The sequence below is a fragment of the Cuculus canorus genome, chromosome 9 (assembly GCF_017976375.1).
Source record: "Cuculus canorus isolate bCucCan1 chromosome 9, bCucCan1.pri, whole genome shotgun sequence".
Taxonomy (NCBI): domain Eukaryota; kingdom Metazoa; phylum Chordata; class Aves; order Cuculiformes; family Cuculidae; genus Cuculus; species Cuculus canorus.
Window position 1 is genome coordinate 8,935,642 of NC_071409.1, and position 18,545 is coordinate 8,954,186.

The 18,545-nt window shown below is 37.4% G+C and overlaps 1 protein-coding gene across 6 annotated transcripts in view; it reads right to left on the bottom strand.

Annotated features, from left to right (window-relative positions):
• Positions 1 to 1,015: 1,015 nt before the first annotated feature.
• The window catches only part of TRIP12 (thyroid hormone receptor interactor 12), a 74,285-nt gene continuing 56,755 nt past the window's right edge, over positions 1,016 to 18,545 (bottom strand). For 4 of the 6 annotated variants that reach the window (XM_054073931.1, XM_054073927.1, XM_054073932.1 and 1 more), the window contains 17 exons: positions 17,774 to 17,925; positions 16,563 to 16,735; positions 16,049 to 16,122; positions 15,742 to 15,941; positions 14,877 to 15,004; positions 14,466 to 14,617; positions 13,861 to 14,003; positions 12,529 to 12,685; positions 11,283 to 11,381; positions 10,643 to 10,757; positions 10,271 to 10,425; positions 9,602 to 9,766; positions 8,240 to 8,404; positions 4,632 to 4,745; positions 2,996 to 3,090; positions 2,692 to 2,795; positions 1,016 to 1,649 (listed from right to left, as the gene is read on the bottom strand). In XM_054073931.1, coding sequence (XP_053929906.1) covers positions 1,453 to 1,649; positions 2,692 to 2,795; positions 2,996 to 3,090; positions 4,632 to 4,745; positions 8,240 to 8,404; positions 9,602 to 9,766; positions 10,271 to 10,425; positions 10,643 to 10,757; positions 11,283 to 11,381; positions 12,529 to 12,685; positions 13,861 to 14,003; positions 14,466 to 14,617; positions 14,877 to 15,004; positions 15,742 to 15,941; positions 16,049 to 16,122; positions 16,563 to 16,735; positions 17,774 to 17,925 — 2,388 coding nt within the window. In that variant the 3' untranslated portion in view covers positions 1,016 to 1,452. The remainder of the gene's footprint in view (positions 1,650 to 2,691; positions 2,796 to 2,995; positions 3,091 to 4,631; positions 4,746 to 8,239; positions 8,405 to 9,601; positions 9,767 to 10,270; positions 10,426 to 10,642; positions 10,758 to 11,282; positions 11,382 to 12,528; positions 12,686 to 13,860; positions 14,004 to 14,465; positions 14,618 to 14,876; positions 15,005 to 15,741; positions 15,942 to 16,048; positions 16,123 to 16,562; positions 16,736 to 17,773; positions 17,926 to 18,545) is intronic. The other 2 variants (XM_054073929.1, XM_054073933.1) reach the window with 1 other exon arrangement.

The following is an 18,545-nucleotide window of genomic DNA, read 5'->3' on the forward strand; positions in this document are numbered from 1 at the left end:
GTAAGCAACTATCATTTTTATAGAGATGAACTATATAGCAGGTACATCTCAGGAATATTTGTAATCGCCCATTTTTTGAACCCACAGAATGAAAAAATTTCCCTCTAAGTTGGAGGTCTTTAAAGGTCTTGTTTAAGCAGTAAATCATCCACGAGTTGCAGGCCATTAGCCAAGTAGATTTTAGGACGATTTACTTGCATTACAATAATTTACACAATTGAACTTTATGCATACAGTACAAAACTATGAACAAAAAGGTGAAGCAAACTTTTTTATTTATATTCAGGTAAAAACATTAACCTGATGAAGTAAATTATTGCAGATTTGAGAAATCAGCACATAAAACAGTTGGACAGAGCATTGCTTACAGGTGCTTTATCTGTGTCAAAAGACAAAGGCTGAACTGTTTGTTCCAAGCTAGCACTGGGGGGGGGAAAGAAAAAAAAAACAAAAAGAAAAAACTACAAAAGTAACCAGGAACTTAGACCAAGAACAAGAAAACTGTTTACTCAAACAGGGAATGAAACAACTAATTCATCTTTTAAAAAAAAACTTTACATCAATTGGAAATGCTCTGGCCTTACCGCAATACACACTGGCCAGCCCAAGCTGTTGGACTTCAACTACATGAAAGAAAGAATTCTTCCCAGCCTCCAGTAAGAGGCTTTTGCTGCCTGAATCACTCACTGTGTAAACAGCTCTAGAGCGTCAACTGGTAAAGGCTGTCGCCATTATATCCTACCACTACAGTAAACTATGCTATAAGAAAGGTCCTACGTAGTTACAAAGGCTGAATTATATTGACAATATATGTTTGATTTCAGTAAAATTTAAATTATCTTAATCGGAGAAAGAGGCATGGGGCAGTTAAAGGCCCATGCTAACCAAAACAGAACAATTGTTGAATGTTGCACACAAAAAGAACCAAGTGAATTGCACATCAGACAATACATGAGGATGGGTAAAATTAGAGGCAGGTGAGGGTACACAGAACTAGTCTACTAAACTAGATTCGTCAAATACATGGTGTATTTTAATTTCTGTACTTATGTACAAAAGTTGTCTTTGGAAGAAAAACTTCAGACTTAGCTAGATGGATACACACAGCCCAGTATTAAACTGCACAGCGACATTTATTGTTCCAGCCTGGAAAAACATCCCTTTTTAAATTTCACACAGCAAAGCAAGTTAAAAACTTCACTCATCAAATAAATGATAATTTAAACAAGAACTTGCTAAAGAAACCTTGTCACAACAACTTTTAGGGCCTGATCACTAAGTCCATAGGGGCCTTTAATGAATATCAACCAAGTGTCTTTGTTTATAATCTGCAAGCCGTTTTTCTACAACAAGAAGGCGTAACACGTTTCCTTGATTCAGGTGATATATTTAGAAAAGAATCACGAGTTTCTCTTTTGCTGTAACAGGCAGACATTGTATTTTTCATTGTGATCAGGAAAGATGGAATGACTGCTGCCCTTCTCTTGCAGCTATCAAGAGTTTTTCACGCATTATCTCAATAGTTGAATAGTCCGGTAATTTGAGATAGTTCACACAAGTCATTACTGAGGGTAAGAAATCATCTGGATTCTCTGTAGACTCAAATGTCTTGCGCACAATTGTCAGGGGAGGATTCAAACTTCGAAAGCCTATAATGAGAAAAGACATTAGGAATAGAGTTGTTTCTCTTGAAAAGTCACAGTCAATACTACAGACATCTAACAGTGACAGCAGCACACAGCTGACAACTGAACTCTTCATCTATATTTTTAAAAGCTTAGAACATAGCATTTTCAGTCTTTATGCTACTTGGCCATAGAAACCTATCTGTAGACTAGTTTTCCAAGATGAATTAAAAAATAAGCAAGCTAGACACATCTACTTTTAATTCTGTGTTCTGCATGTGCAAAAAAAGACCTATTCCAAACATACCATTTTGAAGAATTTGTTGGTTTCATACACATTTTTTACGATTCTTGGAAATTATCTATGACTGTGGTAGATTATTTTTTTCTCTCCACGTAACGTTTTTACACTCCTAACCCTTAATCTCGTCTGCACCATCTCCCCAAGAGCTCTTTTTATTTATCTTCTTTAAATCAACTCTTTGCCCCAAGCCCCAAAGAATGCAAGTAATGGAACAAATGCATGAACTCTGCTTTCACTTGCAAAGCATGAAAATATAGCAATGCGTATTCTATAATTGTCCCTAGCAAAGACAGTAGATTCCTCTGTTTTCCTCACTGCCTCTCATCTAAAATCTGACATTCAAAAAGATGAGACATGAAAGTTTATCACTATGGTAGTATTGTCTCCTTTCTAGACGAGATTATTGCCCCCAGGTAGCAATGCATTGGGTTCTTTTGTTGTTATAACCTAATGTTCCTCTAGCAAAGGAATACAGTATTAAGGGGTTCAGTTTTAAGTTATGAACTATTTTCTGCCCTCCAATAGGTTACCCGGTAACATGATTTAAACCTGGAGAGAGTCAACTGAATCAAGTGGGATGGGATGAACACAAAGTTTATAGAGAACTACATGAAGTCTATCAAGCCATTTCTCAAATTACAAGTGTCAAATGAGTGCGAACCTATAAACTACACAGCTAAGTGATTTTTTCCTATAGCACGACCTGAAATGCATTAATAACACTGATTTTATATATAGCAACAGGCAATAAGCAAAACCTACCTCCTACAGGCAGTCTGGGGCTGCCCGTCACAAACTGAAGAAACAGTCTTTGCTGCTCACTATCAAAGCTGCTGAGAATTTCAAAGAGATACTTCACCGCTCGACTAAGGAAGGAAAAAAGCAAGCTATTATTATTTTTAGTTTAAATAATTGCATCAGATTCCTATTCAGTGCAGTATGAATATATTCAAATAAATTTCATATCATTCCTTTAGGTTGAATAAAAGTGTATCAAGATTATTTAAACACCTGTTTTCTAGTGCTAATATTTATTGATTTTTTAACAAGACCAACACTATATCACCTGTCATGTGTATAACCGTGATCTGGCCTGCAACATTCCATCAAAGTCTTGGCATCCCAAGTGTCTGTTTTACTGCCGCACAAGAGCTGCTCCAACTGCAAAATCCAAAATCAAGGAATTAAAAAAGCAATTTACACTAGAAAACCAAAAAATGCCTTAACTCACAATTTTTACCTAAGTCGAGTGCAATGGGAAGAACAAATGTTTACACTTGCTTTTTAGAACTCTGAGCTGCATTTTGAGAGAAAAGAAAAAAAACAATCATTACACAGAGATGTACCTGTCAGAGAGCAGTTCTGTACTTTGTTTTGCCTGTTCCTCCTAGGCACTTGGGCAAGCAGAGATGACTGGCTACAGCCTAAACATTAGAAGTTTCTACCCTCTCCTAGAATATATGAAGAGTTGTAGAGCTCCAACCTTAATGAACCAGAGGTTTGACACACACAGCTGTTCTATTAATGAACAAAAGAACCTTTGTAGTTCTTTCCAATAGTTTAGTAATGGTTTGTAACAAGATTCAAGTGGTTGGATAGCCATCAACAACAGAACTTTAGATCACACGCGTATATTCCATCAAGGAAAAAATACCTTCTCTCTCACACGACGCCTACAACTTAATGTTGATCAACTGCAGTAGCAGATTAGCAACAGACCAGTGTCCCTTTTAACACTTCCAAGCAGAAGTGAGCAAAGTACGCCAAACAATGACAAGACAGAAGAACAGCATCACATATGCCACAAACCAGATACATTGGGGTAAAACACTGGAGAAAATAGAATACTCCGCCATTTTTTACTAGCCTTAAATTTGTTGCAGAAAGGTGGTGGTACTACTTTCAAAGAGTACTACCAAGAGAAGCATGAAGAGGAATCACTCTGAGCAGCTACAGATATCATCTTTAAGGGTCTCTCACGATGCGAAGCACCAAGAACAAAAGAGTAACATGAAGGCTTGGCTAACACACTGCTTCAGAGCATGCTTAGCATTTCTCCATGAAGTTAAAGGTCTAAGTTTATAAAGGTAAGCAAATCCTTCAATGTACAGTCTTCAAATAAACTCCCAGAAGAAGATTAATAAAATATTTTCTCTTCTAGTCCAGAAAACCATCACTGTTTAAATTCAGTCCACTTAAGTTTGACAATTGTACAAGGAAATTGATATGGTGGGTGGTAAGAGCCAAGACAAGACCAACCGATTCCTTGAATCGCCTCTTACTGTCTAAAGCTTCACTAAAAAGACTATAATGCTTTTTTTTTTTTTCCTTAGTAAAGCATCCAGGTAGCATCAATGTCTGTATCTATAGCTGTTAAGAGCCCCTACAACACAAGGAATTAAAGTATCCATGTGAATACAGAGAGGCTGCGTATAGAAATGTAAGCGCTTTCCTCAAATAAAGCCAGGAAGACTCAATTTTAAAGAAAATAGAGCATTTGATAATACAATCATCAAGTGAGCAAACATCAAACATAGAAATCTTTAACATTTCTGTACATAGTTTAAAAGACACTAAATTTTACTGACATGCATCAGAAATGTAATGTAATCACTGTCCCAAACACACTACCCCCAGGTTCAGACTGTCCATACACATAAGTATCAGGTTATAAAAACATTAACAAAAACATGTTTACCAACCTCCTCAGGATAGAAGTACTGAAGGTGACTGAGGGGAAAGACTGATTCAAATCCATCTCTGAATGAATCAAACTGTCTTGCAACACCTTCATTTAGTGCCCAGAATATAACCAACTGCAGAGGAGGAAAAACAGAAGATATTCACTTCAACAAAGGAAGCATGGAATGATCAATACTGTACAAAAGACTACAGCTGCGGAAAAACCCTCTACAGGAGCCCCGCCATACACTCACGGCAGCTGTGGCACAGTTTGACCTTGGATTTATGGAGCTGCTCTACAGCATTGCCTCATTCTACCTTAATTCCTAAACTCATCCTGCTGCATGCATACAAATGCAGTGCAACAGTCACCAAATTCGTTGGATTCTTTTTTCGTTATAGCTTTCTCATGCTGTTTGTCATTGCAATTTAGCAAGTGGCATTTGAAGTCCAAACAACCCCATATTTAGAATACCCTAAACAAGCAAGTCAGGCAGACTTGAAACAACTTATTTGCCTTTATTTTTCATAAAACAAGGTTAATACACAAAATTCATAATAGCTGGTTAAACTGAACCCATTTAATGAAATATTTGAAAATAAACGTTAACATTTGTTAGATATTTCTCGAAGTCTAACCTAAATGTTTTCTCTGTACACTGATAGCCATTTAAAATTGGGCACCTGAAACAAAAACCCTCAAGATGTTATGGCAGTATTATATTTCCTTCCCCCTTGGAAACACACGGGTCGTTTTTCTAATATATAGTTACAAAAAGTAACTTTAGTCTTATTGCTCTATTAAATAGCTTAATATTTTAAGAATACACAGGGGAGAAAAAGAAGTAGCTTCCCTTCACGGTTAAGAATAAGACAAGAAGACAGAAAGCCAGTAGTCTAGGCTTTCTAGGGGGCTGGGAGGAAGGGGCATGTTTTGTTTTGGTTTTGTATCTGCAGTCACTCCCTCTAAAGTGGACAGCACAAACAATCAAAGGGGGGGGGAAGGAAAGGGATGTGACACAAACAAGACCAATTTTCTTTCAAATCTCCTGCAGCCTGTCTTTCTTCACCAAATTAAGAGTTATATTACACATGGCAGATTGCATGCCAAGTTCAGAGCCTTTTGTCAGTGAGTGCTACTGATGACTACGCCTGCCTTGGGTACTCTCAACGCTAGCAGGAAATGAAGGCAGGTTGTAAGAGATGCATTGTCAACACACAGCTATTAGTTTTTATGTACTAAATGCTGACAAAAGCTTTAAAGACATCTAAAGATGCATCTGAATATGATTAAAAACCTCATCTACTCTGCTGTACTGCTGAAGCAAGTACCTAAATCTGTCCAGATAATTGAAAAGTTACTCGCTCCAGAAAGCTCTCCAATATGAAAGCCTATTCGGATCTGTTGACAAGCTTTCCCATCAGAGAGTCAGGCATTGAATTTCAGGAAACAAACAGTCCTACTCTAACACATCAGGTTAGGAAGCACCAGCAGCACAGAAGGCCCTTCTGTAGCCTCCTATAACACAGAACATTCTATAGCTATTTTAGCAGCAGAGTAACTTACTTAGAATTCTGATTGCTTTTGTGGCAGAAGGAAGCTGCACTGAATCCTTGTGGACTCAAAAGAGCAGACCACATTGCTAGGCAAAAAAGAGACTTTTTGTCCACAAAGTTAGAACAAGCAAGTTGCCCTCTTTCTTAATAGTACAGGGCAGAGAAAAAGAGAGAGAAAAAAGACTTTCAATATACTGGTAGCTGAAATAGTTCTGATAAAGGCAACTCCAGTGGGAGCCATCCTTGGGGAAAAAGGGAGGTGGAATGACATGACTGCAGGAGAGGCATGAAAAGGAACAGTAGAATATTCTAGCCTCATAAACTACCGTTAATGGTAATCCACACTCAAGATTTTAACAAAAAATGACATTTTCAAGCACAGGGCAGCTGACCCACAGGGAGCTGTACAGGCCAGCTGATAAATTAAATACACTGTTTCTAAATTGCAATTCATCATACTCATGATACAGACGACACTCATTTTCTCTCTGAAATCTTTCCCATTTCCTTGACGTCAAGTTTGTAATGCTAATCACTGGGGTGTAGTTTAAAGTCTCCTTTAAACGAGGTAAGAATATAAAAGACAAGGATGGAAAAACCACACGACCATTCTTTAAAGAAAACGGTCCCAAAAGTTGCTTAGAAAGAAGCAGAGAGCAAGGCTTCTGTAGTGATCTGCTTTTCCTTCACAGTGCCAGAGGCCTGCAATAGAACAACTACAGGACATCTGAGCCATCCACAAGCCTTTCTGAGCGTATCAGATACCTGATAGGTGTTACTTAGAAGAAAAAAAACAAATAACTGACTGCAAGCTGTACAAAAATGAGGCTTGAAAGCAACCTTGCTCAGCTTTCCTTGGTAAGTAGAGACTGCAAATGCTGTTTCTAACAAACTATGGCTGCTGGCACAGCACATCTATAAGTCTGAACATCTTTATATACAAAAAGTTTTATTTTATAAATGGTTCTTGACTAGCAGAATTTGCTTTCAAACAAAGATGCAAGAACTGGATATGTGCACGACAGCTTGAATCTGGAAGACAAACAGCAATTGCTCAATAGTCAGTTGTAAGCATTATGGAATAAGTCTGCAAAGTTCAGTTGCTATCTAGTAGCTTATATGCCCAACTGAATCATTCCTACCAAAACACCAGACATGTCCAAATGTTTATCATCAGTGCTTGAAAATCTTAACAGTCCTCAGAATGGAGCTGGCAGACCAGCCTGCTCCGAAAATGCATTATTTAAGAACTGAAATAATGGCTTTTTCATGATGCGATCAATTATTATTACCCTTCATCCCACTCATGACTTCACGTGGTAATGTTGTATTCTTTGTGACTTTGCTCATCTCTTATTCGGGCTGTTTTTAACTTATTCCCTTTAACACTTTCATACATAAAAACATTCCTACCTTTGTTCAGCAGTATCACTCTTGTTCTTCGAGATCTTATTTTCCTTCTGACATATAAATAAATCATTATGCAGGTGTCCTGTCAACTTACCGCAGCACTGGTTTGTTACCTGTTCCTTAACTATTTTTTATGGTTTGGGTGGGTTTTTTTGTTTGGTTTCCGTGGTTTGTTTTGTTGTTTATTTCTCTTAAGAAATACTGCTGCTCTGATTTTAACTCACAACCGAGGAAATGTTTACCTAAGTTTGACTCCAGAAAACATCTCTACTATTATAGCAGTTTCAAGCTCATTGCAGTATGGGTAGCAGGTGCTAAATCACTGTTGCAAACAAACCATGATGATAACTGGATGTGGGAACTTGTTAAAAAGATTTTTAAAGTCCACAGCTCAAATTATTCTAATTACTACAGCGCATTTATCCAAAGACATACCTCTGACAACTTCATTCTGTATAAGCCAGATTTTTCTGTACTATAAAATTTTCCAGTCAGGTGTGTTGACCAGAATTCAACCAGTTTTTCTGTAGTAATAAACCAATGTAGAAGCAATCAGCAGGAAAATTATTGCTGTGCCCAGTTCATGAACAGAAACTAACTGCTTGGGAGTAAGGTGAGAAGCAATTGACAAAATGTTAGTTCCAACTTTGCTTTTACGTACTCTCAGATATTCCTCTAAATTGTGGATAGTAACTGGTGTATCTTTTCCCCCTTTTTTCAGCTCTATGTTAGGAAACCCCGGAAGTGTGAAGTCCAGTCCTAGATCTTCAACTGAGCAGCCATTCATCGTCAGGGCCTCCAATGCATACTGTAGACTTTCTTTGGTCTAGAAAATAGGAAGCAAAAGCCAAGGAGAACAACTCATTCACATGAACTTGTCCAAAATGTTAAAACTGCTTTAGGAGTAATACTAAGTCCACATTCCTATAAGGATATTACTATTAATGTTGTTACAGTACTCCTTGTTTTCCTTCTGTATTTTTCACACATAACAGTAAACCAAGGCAGCCCAAAATCTATCAATAAACTTGAAAGATGAGAACAGAACACTTTTTTCTAGCAATTTTGGAATTCCTTTAACTTATTGCATATAATTTATTTCGAAAATACTACTGCAAGAGAAAGATAAGTAATATGCTAAGGCTCTTAGGCTATGGCTTCCCTCAGCATAGTTAACAGCATTCATATTTGGCACGCATACTGACAGTTTTTAGCCTCCACCCACCAGGTTTCAGGTTTTTCAAATTCTTGTTGGGAAATTAAAAGCAGTGATCAAGGAGAGAGAGCAAGACAGTGAGGACGAGCGAAGAAGGCCCATAAGTTTGCAATAACTTTACTGGTAACAAAGCAGATGCATTGGAGTATAAATTATTATCACCTACCATACATTAATGGTGGATCCAAGAAAGAACATTCACACCAAAGACCTTTTATAGCTACTCTGCAACAGCGAGTGGTACTATTTTCAGCTACGAGTGAATAACCTTGAAAAATTAAGACTCTTCCAGATGTATAAAAGAACCTGTATGCTCACATATGAGGCCAGTTTACAGCAGTTATGCATACAGCTCTTCAGTGGGGGAGGAAAAAAAAAAAACCACAAAAGGCACTTCTAAAAAAAACCCGAACGTTTCACTAAACCAACTTATAAAAAAGCCAAGCCTTATGAACGTCCAAAAAGCAAGGATAGATTTTTTTCTTCTGATATTGAAATTGGTTAGTCTTTTCTAAGGGAACCAAAAGGAGAACTTCCCTTAGGCAAGCATTTGGCAGTTTTAGCCATTTCTAGCCTATGTTTAATAACACAGAAGAAGCCTATAATGAACTTCTGATGTTAGAGTCTACACTACAAAAAGACCACATTATATTATTAGCCACTGATTTAATCACATTAAAACTACTCCTTTTAGGAAGTCACTATTGCCGTTACCATCAGCACTATCATACACTCTCAATTACGGCTATTTCATAAAATCCAAATATGTGAAGATGTAGTCTTCCATTCTTAGGGTTACTTTCCCACCTGTGTTTTGTCTTGTTCCAGTCTTTTCTTTTGTCTTACAATATCTTCAAGGTGATATATTGATTTGGCTACTACTGGATCAATACTGAACAAGTCATGTGATGTCAAGGAAGTTTCCTGTCGTAGCATCCATTTATAAAAAGGAAGTCCAAGAGGAAGGTCCACCTAGAAATCAAAACATTGTTTGGTATTGAACTGTCTTCCAAAACTGTACCTTTTCCTATTTTCTCTCTTGACTAGATCTAGAATACTATTTACTAATTCATAGTTCTGCTGCACACCAAACAACAGTGTCTGAGTGCACTGACCTGAGCAATATACTGTCAAGAAAACACAAGTGACTGCCTAGTGTGTATACTCTGGAGCAATCAGCAAGCGAGCAGCTGGAATAACAGGCCCAAAATGATCTTGAAGGAAGACTGGAGAGAGACTGCAACACGGCAGGCAACAGTTCCTTTTTTCGCTATGATTTCAACAGCTCCTGTAAAGATCCTGAACATACACTACCGTCCTCCTACTGAAAAGTTTGTCTCTGTATGTCTCCCTCCATCGCCCCCCAAACTGCTAGAACTGAAAATAATTCCATGCAACTCTTAATGCTACATTTTCCCCAACAAAGCCAGAACTACTCATTTGATGCATCAGAATAATTTTCCATTTTATTCTCACCAGTCTAAAATCCATGATTGCCTTGGCCATTAGTTTTCCCAGAAAGCGGAACTTCATTTTAACTTTTGCAATGTGAGCTGGCTTGGCTGTTCTACCAAAAGGAAGTGCAAAAAGGCCTTGAAGGTTATGAATGTACTTCGTACCTTCCTGGCTTCCTGTTGAAGAAGAAAGGAAAAAGAAGAGCTCAATACATACTCCGCTAGTTTCATTTCAGATGCAAAACGCCAAAGATAATCACACGCTATCATGAAGCCATTATCTGACTACAACCTGAAAGGCAGTTTCAATCAAAGCCATTCAAGTAATTAAAGTCAACTTCTAATCAATTCAATATTAGATCAATACTGAGAGTTTCAGTAGTGCAACATTTACCTTTTGGATTGGCTAAAGTCACTTCTTCTCCCCTCCAAAGGCCTAAGTCTGCTCTCTGTAGTTCCTGAGATACAAGTGCATAGAACTCTAGCGTGGGGCCTAGGCCTGTGCCGACCTTCAGGGGGAGAGGGTGCGGGGAGAGGAAGGGGAATGAGATAAATGAGTCCATTAGGTCAGTTTGAATAGCAAAATCTTTACTTAGTCTGAGAAACATAATACTTTGGTGCTATAGAGAAGACTGCATTGCCAAAAACGTCTACAAAACCAAACTATACCAACATTTACAATATGACTGCGACAGCTTGGAAAGATGGAATATCAGAGGAAATAATAGTGGAATAAAAGTGTTAAGCACCTAAAGATATTATAGAAGAGAGGCACACAGCTGTTTGCTTAGAGTTAGAAAACAAAAGTGCTCTGCAGAGTAAGACTGATTATGAAATTTAATAGATAAGAAAGTTTCTCCTAGCAACCAAAAATCAGAACCAAGTGGATTAGGGATAATTAATAGATAAAATTTTGTGGTACCAGCAATGGGAAAGACCAAGAGTCTGACCAAGTCATTCTATGAAAGTTGTAGCTTTTTTGTATTAATCTTGAGTAAAAAGGGGTTAAATTAGACTGCATTGATATTACTTACTTCATTCTCATACTGGATTTCCAACATGGCTCTTGAACTGCCTAGATCCTGCATCACAGATTCTGCCTGTTTCAACAGCTCATCTCTGTTCACAGTGCGCTACACATTAAAGAAGTTTTAAGTAGTGAAATTATGTCTGCAAGTCCCAGCTCCCAAGGCAGTTACAACAGGAAAAAAAGTTATGCAAGTTTCTCCACCCCACACTAATATTCTACAGTTTAACAATTTGTAAGTTTATACGTTGATAAATAGTTTTTGCTTCTACATGACAACTGACTGGAATTAGTGTTCAATTAAAATGAAAACCCATGCCTTACACATGTATCAGTATAACTAACAGGTACTACTCATGTCAAGAATCTGGCAGTAGGACCAGAACATAGTACTGTCATGTGATGTTACATCCCTCAAACTGACACGTCAAGAAGAAAACACAGAATAAAGATGCCAAAATCCAGCAAGCTAAAGGAATAACCTTATATTTGCCCTTGCGGATCCTCTAGTAAGGAAACTAGCAGGTTCCAAAAAACAAACCAAAACAAACACCCAACAAAAAAACCCACACAAACACAACAGCACTGCCATTCCTACACGTTAAAAGCTCTATTCCAGTCCAACTAGATTCTTGTGCCTTCTTGTCTTTTTTTTGCCAGAGGCATTCAAGATCATATAACAGATCTATATGGTACAGCAGATCTTAGTTTAAGATAACATCTCTCCAGACTGAAGGCAGACAGCCAAGACTCCCTCAGTTTAAAAGAGTCACAGCTTAGTTTTTATTATGTTGTGGCAGAAGGTTTAATGCTTTACCAGAACACAGTAAGAACTGGTTTGTTTATTCAGGTAACACTTAGTTGTCTAAATCCTATTGCTTGAATTACTCTGAAATTCTATTTCAAAATAGAAGTTTACAAACTAATATAAGGGCATAACACTAATGTAACCTAAAACCTGAAGTTCTTTCTTGGAGTACAACTTCAGAAATTATGCGGAGACTCCAAGCCCAAGGCAGGAAGGGAGAAGGCAGTGTGCCATACTCTGGTCCCCTCTGCCACCCAGTGGCAGACACTGACCATGCAGCGTGCCTTCCACAATGGGCCTTTCAAATGAACACACAAACCTCCCCTTCGTCGTGTGCTATCAAAATCCCACGTTTTACAAGTAAATATTCTTTACAATTATATTCTTAAAGACAAAGTAAAAATAAACAGATAGTTTGTTCCACTTTTAAATAAGATATACCTACTTTTTTCCTGTCCAGTCGTGGTGCCACTCTGCTATCCTGAGAATCTGATTGATTGATTTCTGGATTAGTATCCAGTAGTCTTTGCATGGCTCGATCACGATCAAAAGCAGTTACATAAAACAGCATTTGACGGGTATCAAACGGAAAGAAAAAAGGGCTGTAAAGAACATCGGATTAGTTAGCTGAGTTCCAACTAGCATCTATGACTACAGTTTAGTTTAAATGCAACAGAAGTGTAGTATGCCTGAAATTAGTGCTTTATTAAACACTGTGGTGAAAGCAGCCTCCAAAGTAAGCCTTCCAAAACACACTTCAGTTTTAGTTACAACATTTAGGAGCAAGAGTCTAGAGACAGAATTCAATATAAGAAGGAACCACAAAGTTTCCAAAAACTTTTAACGCTCTTCCAAAGAAATAACTCTAAATACTTGACTGACTTGGTTACGCAAAGAACAATGACTTGTCTACAGCCGCACCAACACTCTGCATCCAACCATTTTCAAAACACACTTTAAATTATCTGTGAGAAACTTCTGTGAGAAATCAGAAAACCTTCTTTTTTTAATTTATCGGTTCTACTATTATCAAAGGTAGGTGTATGTTAACATCGTAGCCCTCCACTGACACGTAAAGGCAGTTTTACAAAACAAATACTGCTGCAGATGTTTGCATAAGAACTTACATTCACATTCACCATTTGTTATCTGGAATGTTTATGAAGAAACTTAAGAGGTCTTAATGTTAAAAATGAAAAAAAACTAATCATTTCCCTACAGCACGTGTTTCCAGTCAATTGTTACCAACATTGCTTCAATTAACATGCTTGAAAAACTCAAGAATGTCAACTGATTTCTCATTCTTTCAAGTGCAGGAGTTTTACAACTTATACTCCGTCTCAAGATGCTATAAAGTAACTTGAATACAGCTTGATAAAAGTTCATATATTCATAAAAAATATTTCTAACACTTTATTAGGAATAATAAAAATAATTTGTACCATATGGAATACGCCTAGGTACATGTAGCACTATGACAAAGATGTCATTAAGCAGTTTAACGGGAGAAAAAATGACCCAAATTATTAAGTACTATTATTTAAATGAGAACATTTCAACTTTCTCAGGAACTCCTGTGAGAAGTGGTCCAGGCAACTCTATCCCTCTATATTTGGTTTACAGGATGCAATACAGGTATAAACATTCATCCAAGTGTCTCTATATAACTTAGCCAGACTTCTGTGACTACATCGTACGCTCACAGAATTTCCAAAAGCCTTCATGTGATGCACCCGTGCTTCATATTGCAAAAAACTATAGAGTAAGTCATTCATACCACGTTTTTCCAAGTTCTGTCAGCCAGGTTGGTATGTTTCCTGTCATAATCACCAAAGGATCCTGAAGCTGCCTGTTTGCTTTTGCTGTCAGTTTACTGTTGATAAACTCTGAGGTTGGAATTATCTCCTTGCAGATTGCATTCTGTGTTAAAAAAAAAAAAACAAAACAACAATGTACTTGCAGTTAAAGGCTGTTAAGAAATGGCAAGCCTTTGTTAAGAGAGAGGTTTTATGCTTCCTATTTGTTTATCACAGGAAAAAAAAGGTCCACTGTCACTTTGGTCATACAGCACCTATGCCATGAAAAGAAAAACTGATTTTTACTGTTCTTCTTTTCAGGAATAACATTCCTCTTTGAACTTAAGGAAGCAAAAGGCATGGAAACTGTGTTTTAACACACTACAGAGGAAATATGATTGATTATAAGACTTAACAGCTTTCATCTCACCAGAAGTTTGAGAAACAGGTAAGGGAAAATGACAGCATTTGCATTACTCTGTCTTGGTGGCGTGTGGCAGACAGGGGAAAGCAGCTGTTTTAAAATGTTTCACGACAGAGTTGCCTGTATCAAGTATGAAAATGATTTCACAAGTGCTCTACTCACATCATACAAATAATACCAGTATCGACTGATAGCATGTAAAACTCTCAAAAGAAGAATAACATCTAGTGAGGGATCTTCAAATGTTATGTTTTCAGGTGGAGTAGATATGAGGTAAACTTCTAGAGGATTTAATACCGAAGGGCACACACCATCTAGCAGAAAAAAAACAACGTTATAAAACCAAATCAGTTAGAAGTCTTCAAGATTGAATTAAGAGCCTAGGTAGTAGTAGTCATGGCATTCACTTAACTACAACAGCTTAGTTAAACAATTCAGTTAATAAATACATTAATATATGCTTACTTTACTTATATTATGCTTGCTTTGAAAGAAACGCTACGGTGTCTCTAAACACTCTGTCCTTTCAGAAATTTCACAAATCTAATATATTAGGCAAAGCAACACACTCACCATGCCACAATTCATCATGCTTTTTCGAATTTCTAGGGGAGGTTTTTGTGGGAGCAGTTTGTGCTCTTCCTCTTTTACCACCAACACAGTCCTTATTACCATCTTCATCCTCTCGCACAGGTTTGTACCTGAAGAGTAATTAAAAGTTAAGAATCTGTTTGTGAAATATTAACTTGCATGGAAACAAAAGCAATGATCAAAGTGTCAGTTCTTCAATTAACAGAATTTAACTTGAATAACAGTTAAAAGTACAAAGACAAGAACAACGTGTTTGGATATGACCCAGCCTTTGAAGCTAAGTCCCCAGAAGCAAAGTATGTCATGGAGAAGAAGAAATGGAGACCCTTTGGCTACATGAACTGGAAGAAAGGAAGAAAGCATAGACAAAAAAAAAAAAATCAAGGCAGGCATTTTTTTGTTTTGAATAAATTAGAAAGACAGACACTGCTAATGTTATAGTGCTTGGCACAGTCATAGGTCAATACTGCTCCCCGCAAAGTACGGCCAGAGGATACATATACCTGCCCAGCATTCAACTACAAGTACGAAGTTGACCATTACTGGTAGACTGCAGATACATTCTCTATTGTTTGTGGTTACCTAACACTAACAATGATTTCTGCCCATCTAGCAGGTGTCATCTAGGATCCACCATTTCTTGTTCAGCTTTGCTCATGAGCTAGAAAGAATGTCAGTAGCTAACAATGAATTCTTACTAAGACTGAAGTATCTCAAGCACATCAGGAAATCTGAAGCTTCGCGGTTAGAGAGGAAAAAAGAACCCAAGATGGCTATATCCCAGTTTTCTTTATGTAAACTCCCGTAGGAAACTGCAGGTGTCCTCCAATTTCTCTAGCCAACTTACCAAATGGTATGCGTTTTTGTCCAAATCCCAGCTCTTCCTAACGGGTTGCTTTCATCATCTGTAGACTCTCTCTCTTCCTCAGCTTGCAAACTGTACTGCCTAACTGCTTGATACACAGTCATGTTGTATGGCAGCAAGTGATCTCCAATGTAAAATTGCAGTCTATGTCTCACATTCCCTGAATTTAAGAATTGAGCAGCCTGAAGAAAACAAAAAACCCACACAATAGAGGAAAATTATTGCTAGCTTTTCTTTCAGCCTCTCCCCACACCATTCCTCTCCCCTTTTCCTCAGAGCAAAAGCTTACCAAAGATTCATCTATTTCTTCATCTGACCCATCATCATCACTATCTTCATCATCTTCTCTAACTCTTCCATAGCCTGAGACAAGAGAGGAGAAAAACATCCGGATTTGTTTTTACACGAAATGCAGCAATGCTTCTGTGCTCTTTTACAAACTCCACCATTAAAAACGGATCCAAAATACATCAGTTAAAAAAAGTAAGCTTCAGACACATTAGAACAACATTTCAGTATCAACATCTGGCATCAAAAATGCCGAGTTACTGCCAATCTGACAGTCAATTAGATTATACTTCTGTGAGCATTCAGACTGAACTGTTTACAACAAGAACAAGTTTGGTCTAGAGATGGGAAGATTCTCTGCAGCCTTAGCCCCCTCCTCTCTGAGCAAGATACAGGTGTCTCTCATTTCTCTTCAGTATAATCCTCAGGGACTTCCATGGACTCTACACTGACAGTAGGGATTATCCCCAGAAGCAAAGCACATGTGCCTGTATAATATATATAAATGTATATACCTCTAACTACAAGGTATCTTTCGATGGCTTGTACCAAAGCCAGAGGATCAATCTTCACAGGTCCTCCTTTCCACTGTTTCACATTAGCACAGTCTGGATGTCTCTGCAGTTGGCATTTTAATTGATGCGTATTGAAGAACTTTAAAGCTTGGGATCCTCTGTTGAGAGAAAAACTCAAAATAATTTGTGAAAAAAGTTGCTACAAAAAGAATCTAATAACCATAACTGCATTAAAAATAGACATTAAAATAGGCTTATACATGCATTTACAAATGCACTTGTACAGAGTATTACTTGTCAGCCTATTTCCCTAAAAATAAGCTATTAGGACTTGGATGAACAGACTAAAAATTTTATTCTACAAAAACACCAGAACACAATTTGGACAAAACCTGATTTTCAGTGGAAGCTACGTGGATTAAGATAAAGCTCAGTCTGAGGTCTGATGACCATGGCCTACACTGACCATTCTTTGGAAGTCTGAAGTTGTTTAGTGACCAGCTCATGCCTCGAGATTTACAGGTCTGTTTACCTGCAGTGCAACAAGGACCACATAATACTTTCAAAACTTATATGCAACTTCTACTGAAACAGATTTACTCACTGCTCCACACAGAATGTAAAAAAATATTCATTTATTACAGAAAAGTAAAAAAAAAAAGGTAGAAATAGGTCTTCACTCAAATTTATTACATAAAATGCAAACAACAATTTGTATTCCAAATTTAATCTATCTTAAGACACAGCGCAGACCTACAGTTGTATGTTGATAGCCAACAGTTATAGCTCAATTCACTATCATCCTAGGGAACCGAACCTATCTGAATAACAAAGTTTAGTGTTACAATACAAAGTCTCAGCAGTTAAATTACTTCATTAAAGACTATCAGCATTTCAGTAATGAACAGAATTTCTTTCCTGGGCTTGTTACGTGGGGACACACAAGACATCTGAATTTTTGAAGCCTAACTTTAGAGATCACACTTAAAATTACATATCCACCTCCAATTTATGTGAGAAGTTTCGAGATAGTAAGCAAACATTTGGTTAAGTATTCAATCTTCTACTGAATAAAAATGTCAACTGTGTAAATCTTTTTGTCTTTAATAGTGTCAGAAGTCTCCATTAACCTCTTGGAACTCCTAGCATTTAAATAAGTTTTGGAAATCAAAAGTTTCCAACAAAACTGTTACCTGAGCATTAATCCTTACCTGCTCCCTGTTCCATTTCCACTAGGGAAGTCATGCACTTTGACAGGAAACTGTTCCATCTGACTGAGGCAATTGTTCATTTTATGGACTAACGCCAACAAAGGTGCATTTTCTAATGGCTCTAATCTTCCAAGGGGTTCTTCTCCAGGAAGCTGAAATACAATTTCAGTCTTTCAGTTATGTGCTTGAATTCATCCATCTTAAACAATTTATAAATGTTGTTTAAAAAAAAAGACATTTAAAAAAAATCACTGCTCTCACTTAAAGCAGCAGTGGTATCAGGATGACCAGATGACACAAGTTTGTGGAAGATCTGTTTCAAAGAAGACATTTTTCTCTTCTGATTTCATTTGAATAGCCCTACAGATTTTAAACATTTACCACTAACCACGAGCAATAAACTTCATGGAAGCTGTAGTTACCTGCTTTCTCTCTTCCATTTTTTTTTCCTTTAAAATCAGGACAATCTAATTTCTTGCAGGATATACAACTAAAGAGAGCAAGGGGATAGATTACTGTCCAAACTCTTTCCATATCAACTTCTTAGAAGTCCAGAACAACTTAAGTTGTTTAAGACACGGACAACTGGCCATTTTAAAACATTTTTTTCCACTGTCATGTGGAATATTCTGTAATTACAGGGTATTCTAAAATGTTTATCACCTGTGAAAACCTAGAATCCCGTGAAAGTAGTACTGTTACACAGCTTAGGCATAAACAAAACATTCCTTCCAACCTCCACCTTTAAGTCAAGGCCATGGCTGAACCTCTC